General features: G+C 30.5%; 2 protein-coding genes across 2 annotated transcripts; both read right to left on the reverse strand.

Annotated features, from left to right (window-relative positions):
- Nucleotides 1-886: 886 nt before the first annotated feature.
- LOC116767025 (STAM-binding protein-like A) lies at nt 887-4,734 on the reverse strand. The gene is made up of 9 exons (XM_061521649.1): nt 4,432-4,734; nt 3,973-4,240; nt 3,749-3,877; nt 2,974-3,113; nt 2,571-2,709; nt 2,157-2,294; nt 1,749-1,861; nt 1,550-1,652; nt 887-1,095 (listed from the first exon to the last, which is right to left on the reverse strand). The coding sequence occupies exons 1-9, from the start codon at nt 4,554-4,556 to the stop codon at nt 1,033-1,035; spliced, it is 1,218 nt and encodes a 405-aa protein (XP_061377633.1). The 5' UTR covers nt 4,557-4,734; the 3' UTR covers nt 887-1,032.
- A 491-nt stretch (nt 4,735-5,225) lies between these two features.
- On the reverse strand, nt 5,226-7,705 carry LOC116766844 (uncharacterized). The gene is made up of 2 exons (XM_032656970.2): nt 7,340-7,705; nt 5,226-7,263 (listed from the first exon to the last, which is right to left on the reverse strand). Exons 1-2 carry the CDS (start codon nt 7,590-7,592, stop codon nt 5,249-5,251), a joined length of 2,268 nt encoding a protein of 755 aa, XP_032512861.2. The 5' UTR covers nt 7,593-7,705; the 3' UTR covers nt 5,226-5,248.
- Between the last annotated feature and the right edge of the window lie 2,840 nt (nt 7,706-10,545).

The raw sequence follows: 10,545 nt of genomic DNA on the forward strand, positions 1-10,545 counted from the left end.
TTATTCTTAGTAAATATTTCCAATAGAAAACTGTAGTTAATATTGATAGGGATATCAAATTAGCAATATTGGCAATTATATGAAAAATATGTACATTTAGATATTATATATTTTATTGTTTTAACATACAAGTTGTTAGTAATCATGTATAAAATGGCTTCCTCCATACAATTTATTATTAGAGAACAAATTATTTAACTATATGATAAATATTCATTAGTTTTGCTTATGTTATGTACTATGAAATAAATGCTTCATTTAGATTAGAAATTTATTAGGTATTTTGTAATAATAAAAATTATATTAAGTAATTTTATTCAATATAGTAGCTATGCTTCTATATAGCAACACTGCCATACATATCATAGCGTGCAATAAATGAAATAAAAAAAATATATATATACATTTTAATTTTTATTGGTCCATAATATATACTATGAAAAACATTTAATATAACTCTAATAAATAATTACACTTAATGTACATGACTATATAATATTAAATCATATTAAACGACCTATTTCATATTTTAATCAGAGTACTATTTTCGTTGGAAAGTGATTTGTGTGATCAATATGAATTTTTATTCCTATCTCATTAAATATATAGCACAATCATATTATAGACACAATAATACTGACATTTTGTTATATAAAGCAAGGCGTAAGCTTAAAATATTTAAACTATAAGAAACATCAAACAGTGCAACGGTTATTGTGATGTTATAAAAAATGTAATGTGAGAGCAGTTTGATTAATGTACAAATTTAATTTTACATTAGTCAGTCTTGAAGAACTCGTAGATTTCACATACAAAAGCTCTAGTGCGAATATCACAGTACAGAATGCAGTGTTCAGACAAAACAAAGAAATTATGACAAAACAACTGATACCTTATAATTTATTATGACAAAACATAACAGAGTAACTTATGTTAAACAGATTATATATTAATATAAATAAAGGTGCTTCATCTAAGCTGTGACGTCAGTAGATTTGTCAAATTCAAGCCCCCTAAGTTCTGAATATCCCTTCATCTTCTCAAATCTACCATTTCAACTGGCGCTGATTCATCAAGCTTTGTGTGGGTTACGCTCTGTAAATAATATAACAGTTAAAATAAATCATAAGTTCCTTCAATTTTGTTCTTAACTGTAACATGCTGGAGAGTTCAAAATTAACTTATTTCTAATCTAACTTTCATATAGTATGTATTATAAAGCAACACATGTATAGGACAATCTAAGTTTTATTATTATATAATATTTTAAGGGCTTATAATCATGTATATGATTTAAAACATACTTAGTGTGCATGACTGATAACTGAAATCTAACTTGCCCGTGGTCACGGTTGCTGCAAAGTAACCGAAACTTCGGGAGTATGTAGTTAAAATAATAAAAAAACGCGTAGTAATCCGTAAACATTAGTTTTATTTTGATGATTTCTCGCGAGTCTTACATCTCATTATACCAAAAGAATTTATTTATAATAAAATTTTAATTATTTCTTATAATTAATATCTATTTAGTAACATAACATATACATACGTAGAACAGCGGTGGATCTGATGGATGTGGATGGAACCCAGGCTGACGACATTTGGCTATGAACGACATACCGTGGTCCTGAGTCAGAGCGAAGTAACCGGTCCTAGGGGAAAATAAACAAATATTAGACATATAATATATATTTGAAAGTTTCTCCGAATATAGTAATAGGTATGTTATATAGCTTGATTGGACCAACTCTTGATATTTTGGTGCGCAGACAATAGCGATGGCTTCCGGCATCATGAGCTGGTAGGAGCACTGTGTGTGAAGATCCACAGATGAAAGAAATGCCGTCTGGGTCGGATGGGTCTGGAATTAAAGAATTTATTATTATTATTTTGTCTAGATTTTGTCTTTATTCTATTCCTATCAGATATCTTATAAATAATATGGACAATAACTGATAATAATTTATTTAAAAATCCTGATTATAATTACATTGTTGAATAAAATAAAGTTTGAATTCATGTCAGATTTATCTTAACATGTGCTAACTCTTTTAACAATTAAAAGATCTTTAAAAATACAGTTAATATATATTAAATTGCTGGCAACACTAAAATCATTATTAATTAATAAAATTAAAATATATTAACACACTGACATGTATCCATCCCAAGGTGATGAGATTGTGTTTGTCCTGGTATTCAAAGATGTCTTCCTCATTGTTTGTACTACACGAGTCTGATGTTCCCGTCTGTTTGGGCACCACCACATGCGTGATCTTCAATTGATTTTGTTCCTGCGGATGTAATACTGCTCTCGAGGTCACACTTCATTGACTAACGTAATATAAGATTTTTATTTGAATACTAAATCTCTAACTTGAACATACTTATAAATTTCTTAATTGGAGCAAAGAAATTTTACAATTTAAGGATTTAGTAAAAATTCTCTTTTGTTTTGTTACATGTTTGTGATGGGAGAGATCACTACAAAAACAGATTAATATCGATAGGATAGAATCAAAAGTGTAAAATATATATAAATAATCATTTAAAAGTCATAATATTCTCACCAGTCTCCCAGCTAGTATGCCGCAAGTTTCTTTGTTTGCGGCTGTGTTTTGGGCAGCCAGTGATAAAAATCTTGGCAACAGTGCCGTGGGTATCACAACCGTACGAAGACGCCTCGCATCCAACAGTCCACTTGAATCACTGGAATTGAATTAACTAATCAACTTGATATGTCACAATAGGATTTTGCAGACCCATAACACATTGGAAGACTCTGCGAAATGTTATTTATTACGTAATGAACCAAATTGAGGGTTTTTTCTACCTCTTTAATTCTTAGAGATTTAATACTTCATGAATATAACAATCGTAAAAACTTTATTGTAAAATAGCCATACAAAAAAGCGAGCCATTTATAATACATCTACCATATAATGTATAATGTATATATGTTTTTATACTAACACAGCAGGTCTTGACGGTGGAATGATGGCGGGGGGTACAGCTGATGGAACACCTGGCAATGAACGAGGAGGATCTGCAAAGTCATCCGGATACAACACATCATCCACTGGAGGCGCTGTTGGTGTCACAGCCCATTGATCCTGAAGCCATCATAAGTTAGTGTAAATTATGTGCTTAGAATAACTTGGAAAAAGCATATCAATTAATCTATTGTTAAAATATTATTATTATTTATATCTCCTCAGGTATAAACTATGTATTTTACTGGTTCTAAGTGATCACAATACATTGAAAAATATTCCAAACAAATATAAGATTACTCACATCGTCACAGGCAAAATAAAAATACAAAATTACTGATCTTGGTCATAATAACGACCGAGCAGCTTCATAAAATTTATATATACATTTTTTTTTTATAGACCTGTGTATGTTTTCTATTTTTTAATCAATACACTTACATTTTTTTGATAAAGATTAATTTTATGTAAACAGGTGAAACTTATGAAACAATTAATTGTAGCAATTCTATGTTGAATGACTAATATATGATCACATCAGTTAATAGGACTGTTGAACTAATTATTAAATTTTGCCTTTCCATACTAAGTCCATGTATATATATAATACTTTACTAGATGTAAATATATAGTCTATGACAGTTCAACTAATATAGATTGTCTATGATTCTGTGGTACAACAAGTGTAGTTTATTATCACCAAAACTCCTTTATTTAATAATAAAGTTATCAAGGACAATACAAATTGTTCTCACCGCATGTAATAAATATGGTGTAGTGCTGTGACCATCTTGTCTGTTCTCATCGGCTTGAAGTCTTTGAGCGACTTTCGCATCTTCTTGCTCTTGCTTTCTTCTTGCCTCCTCCGCTATTTTTCTCTTTGCCTGAAATAATATAACATACAATACATTTTTTTATAAGCCACAGTTGATTATAGATGTTTAAATAAACTTTAAGGGGTTAGTGTATTAATGTGTACCTCATTTTCAATATATAGAGTGTGTTCTTTAGCATAGACATCTAACAACTTTTGCTTTAACTTTTCTGCCTTTGGCATAACTTCTTTTAGTTTACTCTGATTGACCGCTTTAACTTCTGATGGCACAGTGTTGTACTCTGGGTGTTTCCGAATCTTCTCTACAAACAGGGTCATAAACTTCATGTATAATATATAAGCGTTTTCTAAGCTGCCCTCAGCTAGATACACATTTGCCATCCTCACCATTTCTAATCCAGATCGATAATACCTACAATTTTATTGTTAAAGCAAAAAATATGAATCATACTTGGAACACTACGAAATGTTTTTCATTTCAAACTTTTTTTTTTAATATTTATTAGAATGTAATCAACTTAATAGCAATTGTTCTGCAACCCTAAAAAACCTGAGTCACTGCGTAAATACTATAAAAATATCTATATAATTGATAACGCTTACCTTCTAGGAGGAACGTTTGGATCAACATCTACCATTGCCCCATAGTTCGCCAACTGCTTAACCCTAGCTGCTGGTTCTAAGGATGCTAGATCCACTGTTTTACCCTTTTTTTCAATTGAATGCATATTTTTAAATAAGTCTTTCCTCGTGTAAATATTTGATAACTTAATTCAAATAATATACACTTCGTGAAGGCGCACAGAATATTTGTATGTAATTATGGCTCATCGCAATCTTTTAATTAGTAATCATATACTACACCATACAGATGACTGTTTTACTGTTTGATTATCTGATATTTTTGACAACTTGACATTTATCGACAAATTACATTTGACATTTAAAATAGTGCCAGTGTATTTTCTCCATCATAAGATTACCTAAACGAAAACCTATATCTTAATTGATTATCTGAAGAGGTAAAATGTAATCTAAGTTTTACGTGTGTTTTTTTATAGTGCAGCATTATTGAAAAAAATTATACTTATTTGGACAACTTAAACTTTTAAAAAATTAAAGAAAAAGGTTTCAGCATTATGTAATAGTTTTACTCTTACTACTATTTTAACTTTTTTAGTCTGTTAAAAGCCCATGAGATAAACATGAAAATTGATATGTCTCTAGAACCACTGGATCTCGAACACAACTTATTATTTCTTTAATGTACGATTCATAAGGACAAAAAGTTAAAATTTTTATTATTTAGTTAGTTAATTTACTGCAACAAACAATAAGACTGGATGTGTAATTGCAAATAATAATTATAAAATTATTTTAATAATGTTTATAAATATTTTAATTAAATACTTTAAATTCATTAAATATTTCTAATGGTTTTAAAAAAACATGAAAAACAGAAATAGCAACAGTAAAGAGTCGGAAGCCAGATACAAGTATTAATCATAAACATGAAGCTCATCACAATGCTTCCATAAAATTTGCAAAAGGTCGAGAAATTCATTGGAAATGAGGGGCAGCGTTTTTTAAGACTAGAACAAGATACTGTTCTTGATATGTCATGTCTCGGCATAGGTTTGCATACATTATATTTCCATACATTTCTATCAGCATTATTAACAAAGTTTGCAATAGTTTTAAAGGTCCTTTTACACCAGTGATCTTTTTTTGTTACATTTATCCATCCACATTGTTGATGCAAAATGTTTCTTTCACTTTTACAAGGAGGATAATTTAAAACATTTTGTTTCCTTCCGTGTCTTGGGCATATGGGCCTATGATATATTTTTTTATATCGCCTTGGCCGATTACATCTTCTATAATTTGGAATTCTACTATACGACAAATCACATGGGATATTATTTAAAGATTTTTTCGAAACAGATCTTTTTTGGTAAGGCGGGTGAAAGTAACTTTTCTCGTCGGATAGATGATTGAAATCGACAGGTTCTGGTGTTTTAGGTTCATGGGCAATATTTTTGCGATATTTTATGTCAAGGTCTTTGTCTGATTTTTCTTGATTTTGTAATATAGGACGATCTTGTAAAGTTAGAGGACGATCTTCATAATTATGTTCTTTGTTTGTGAAAACCTCCGGAGGTGATGTTATGACAAAGTATGATGAATTAGGTGAATTTGCTAATTTCATATGCTTGTTAGTGTATGTTTTACGTTTCTTGTAAGGTTTCATAACCCACCCTTTATTTCGTTTATAATAAACGCAGTACTTCATTCTTGGATCAGCACACAAATTATGACGACTTTTAAATATCAAATTTTTATGGCAAGTAGTCTTGACAACAGGCGGGTTTAAGCAATCTGATTTTGTAGATTCATTTCTTTTAAACACAGAATATATAGTGTTGGCAGTATATTGAAGTCTCTGAGATATATTATGAAATAAACGACCAAGTTCCCAGCCACCGCGACTACCATCATTACAATATCTATTTTTCGTAGTGAAATCGTTTTTTTCAAATAGATTGAAAGGTCGCACTGGATATGTCAGCAACCAACAAAAACAGACAATTATTATGCAAGGAGACCATAGTATTACTATTACTATAAATATAATACCCTTTAAAATCGACGTTGGTAACGATTTGCGATCACCGGCACATCCTGAAAACGTTGGTGACTCTCTCTCAAATTTTAATAGACCTTCCTGGCACCTTCCCATTTCTTGGATTTGAGTTATTTTACTTTCACATTTAGGGTTTTTTATTTTTTGCTTCAAAATGTGATCGTTAAAATTGTTAGTGTCCCCAGACCCATTCCTGGGAATGTTGAAGCAAGATGGAGTAACCCCTATGCATCTGCTATGAAAATTGCATCTTTCATTCGTTGATAATCTGGAAATACCTTCAACACCAGGTTGATCTGGAGCTGAACATGTAACATCGGCCTGAATATAACGGTCGAGTGTGGGGTAATTGTAATCGCTTGGTTTGCAAAATTCGTAGATACTGTTTTTTATTGTTTGTGAATCTTTGTTACATTCCGTTTGTTCATTGAAATTTCTGCTACATTTATAGTTCAAATCAGCTCTAGATGTGTGACAAGAACATCTGTATAAATGCTGGTTAGATTTGAAATTGCATAGTTTGGACGATCTTGTATTATATATCCGATCCAATTTTCTGACGTCATTTTGAATGTCATTTCTATGATTTTTAGCAATTTCCGTTGTGAAGAGAACACGGACATCTTGGTTATTGCATTGGGGCTTACATCTTTTAGATCTCAAAGATTTTGAAGTGATATACCGTAATGCTTCTTTAGTTTTATTTGCAACCTGACAGTTAGCATTTGAAAACTTTTGTTTTAATTCGTACAAACTCGCTGATCTTTTGATTACAGGCCTCTTAAATTGAACTAAAAATGTATATATTTTTTAATTCGATTCAGACTCTAAAATTGAAAATATAAAAATGACTATAATCATACTCACTAGATGGTCTTTTAAAGGGGGTATTTTTACATTTATTTGTTGTCTTTGCTTGCAGAAATGTCTCTGACGAACTTTTAGTTGAAATAAATTTTGCACGTTTTGCAAGGAAGTAATCAGGTCGTAAGTTTAGCTTCTTTTTTACACGAGGAGTCGATTTTCTTACTTGTCTTTTGAATGCTTTGCTAATATTTGTGTCTTGAGAATCGAAGCGCAAAAGACGTAAATTGTGCATTTGTCCGAGTCCTTTACCCATTTCTAGTTAAGTAGTTACATATTTATTATTAAATGCGTAACTTTCCTCAGAACTAATATAAATAATAAAATATAATTTCTCTTATAAAGTGAATAATGTAAATGACAAACAAATTATATACAATGTGGAGTAATAACAATATGACATCTTAAGACGCAACGTGCAGATTATACACAATGTATTATAAAATTAAAAACTCAACTCTTATTATAATTGTCAATGCAAATATCCTTCGTATTGGATATTGTTCCTGGGCGAAAGATACATTTTTTATTCACTATAATATACTTATTAGACGGGCAGGGATAATGGGCTTATTTTTTCTGTATCTTTTTGTTACGATTCTTGGGAATAACCAAGGGCCAAGCATATACAGGTTATATTTGATTACCACAACTTTGCATCTTTTTCCGTTACTCATTCATTAACTGACATTAATATTGATATTATTATATACATATATTTATATAATGTGCGATGATTTATGATTAAAAAACTCGTAACGCTTCGTATATAGTGTGAATATGCAAATCATGGTAAATATGCTGGATGTGGCGAAACTATGCCAACACTTGAATTATAAAAGTATAAATGTATATATGATTATTAGGTATAAGGCGAGCATTCTGCATACTGAAGCCTTTCGTCACGTAGGTGTACGACAGGAAAATTGACGACTTATAGGAGAAATTAATCCTTCAGATTTCTCCATAGCAATACCTACATAGAGTAATAAAATAAACAGAAATTTATTTCATATACCTGTATTCTACCTGTCTATGTAGCGAATAAGACTTTCGTGATCTCAAACTTACACTATCATTATTTATTAGAAACGAGTTGTAAATCGCATTATATTGTTTATGAGAGAACTTTATATGGAGCTTATTAGGAGCGATCCATTTATACAAGACGTATTGATATACAGTCGTTGTACAAATACATATTTTAATTAACAATCGTGGCAACAACAACATAAAAAGCATTTGCAGACTTCGATTAATATGAAACAGGGTATCCAAAATAAAAATCCAAGAAGGAACATGCACATGAAATGACAATTTTTACATTGACTCCTCAGCTCGTAGTATGGGGAATACATTTTAGGCCAACGGTGATAGATCCAGGCTTGTGGAGTCTTTCTTAAGGACATCAAGTAACAGTCACCCGCATTTACCGGTTGTCTTCTCATGTACTCTGATCTCTTCGTTAGCTGTGGTGCATAGATTGGATTTAAGATTATCCTCGTAAGAGATGTTAGAAAATCTTTGCTTTTGATAGATCTAATCTTTTTTATTTTATTGTCCATTTTAAAATAATTATCAAAGAATTTATGTAAAAAGTTCAATGGCATGGTATTAGTTCTCTTTTTGTTCGACTTGGCACGTCTCTTCTTGGACTTTTTAGCATTTTTACGTTTCTTCTCAAGTTTTTCTATTTTTTCTTTCGTTTTGATTGCTTGATGCATCTTCTTTCTCGCTTCCTTTAAATTTAATGCTGTTTCCGAGTCCTTTATCGGACGACTTTTACGCAGTTTAGCTGCCTCCTTTATTAATTTGTCTAATTTTAGTTCCTTATCCATAAGCACTTTTTCTTTTAATATAATTTCGCATTGCTTTTGTAAAAGTTTTTTTAACTGCGCATTACTTATTGATACATTGTTATTCGTGCTATCATTTAATAAATACCTTTGCATTTTGTAAAAAAATGTTATAAGTGATATATGCTATAAATTATGTTACCCATCGGTTTTAATATTTTTTTTATTTTTTCTTATCATTTTTTAGATTTTTTTGTTTTTTCCGTGTCTTTATAAACCTCTTAAAATATATGTGAAATAGTAAACATTATGAAGCAAACTGACACTTATTATTTATGTCATTTGTAGAAGTTTGGAAATTTATAATATAATAAAAAAAATATGTTAATAAAGTTTTAAAAGTATGTATAACATGCAAACTCAAAAAAAATATTCACCTTATATATTGTATTAGCTTAAGTAACACGTATAAAGATAATGTTGTACAATAAAAAGGGCGTCTGTCTTAGCTATGTTAATAACTAAACATTTACCTACTCTCTAATATTGTTTAAGAAATGTTGATATGTGATGGTGACCTTATTGCATATTATTATGTTTGAACATCAAAAACAAAAGTTATGGAGATGGAAATCTTGTATCGCCCGGTACACACTTTTGGGGTAAAGCTCAAGATACTTAAGTCTCGTTCGCAAAACTACCTAGCCATGGTAGTTGCATGGTTTTCCGACTTTTATAGGGGCTAGTTTTCTGTCTACTTGTCAGGGATTTTCGTGTAGCAACCCTATTTTGCTGGCTTTTAACGATCATGTTGTTTTTGGAATACTAATGTCACTTTTGAACAGGTTTGATGATTTGGTTATCATGATGCCATTCTTGAGCTTAAGAATAAAGTAACCAGTATGCCCTATTCTATTATATACACCGTTTAATTCTACCATCTGCTTTTTACGACGAAACAAAATAAGCACATCTTCCTAAACGTATAAGAGGGGCCTGGGGTCATAATCAAAATATAAAGCAAAAAAAGTTTTACAAAAAAATATATATACATTATGAATTGAATGATTAAGACTTCAGAACATATATATAAGAGTGGTTACAGAAAATGTAACAAGCGTCGGTTGCAGGTCACAGTTCAAGACACCCGAGGTCAAATATAATCCCATGAACAAGTATAATGAATTATTTATATTATTTCACCTCCCGACATTTTCTGGTCTCCTAGTAACACAATCGACTATTTAAATACGATTAAACTTTAAATCAAAACTTGTTTTTATTAATAACTTATATTATTATGGTTTTGGTGAAAGAATCAGAGGATATGTTGCGAAGGTGATGATATCTTAATAGAGATAAATTAAATTATATATTAATTGTAATTAATTTTTATATTTTATTTTATTTCTT

This window comes from Danaus plexippus, chromosome 10 (genome assembly GCF_018135715.1).
Source record: "Danaus plexippus chromosome 10, MEX_DaPlex, whole genome shotgun sequence".
Taxonomy (NCBI): Eukaryota; Metazoa; Arthropoda; class Insecta; order Lepidoptera; family Nymphalidae; genus Danaus; species Danaus plexippus.

Coding starts and splice junctions, on each gene's coding strand:
- LOC116766844 (XM_032656970.2), bottom strand. CDS start 7,592: ATGGGTAAAGGACTCGGACAAATGCACAATTTACGTCTTTTGCGCTTC. Junction 7,264..7,339: donor CCCCTTTAAAAGACCATCTA/GTGAGTATGATT, acceptor ATACATTTTTAG/TTCAATTTAAGAGGCCTGTA.
- LOC116767025 (XM_061521649.1), bottom strand. CDS start 4,556: ATGCATTCAATTGAAAAAAAGGGTAAAACAGTGGATCTAGCATCCTTA. Junction 2,710..2,973: donor CCACCGTCAAGACCTGCTGT/GTTAGTATAAAA, acceptor ATTCAATTCCAG/TGATTCAAGTGGACTGTTGG. Junction 1,862..2,156: donor TCACCTTGGGATGGATACAT/GTCAGTGTGTTA, acceptor CTTTAATTCCAG/ACCCATCCGACCCAGACGGC.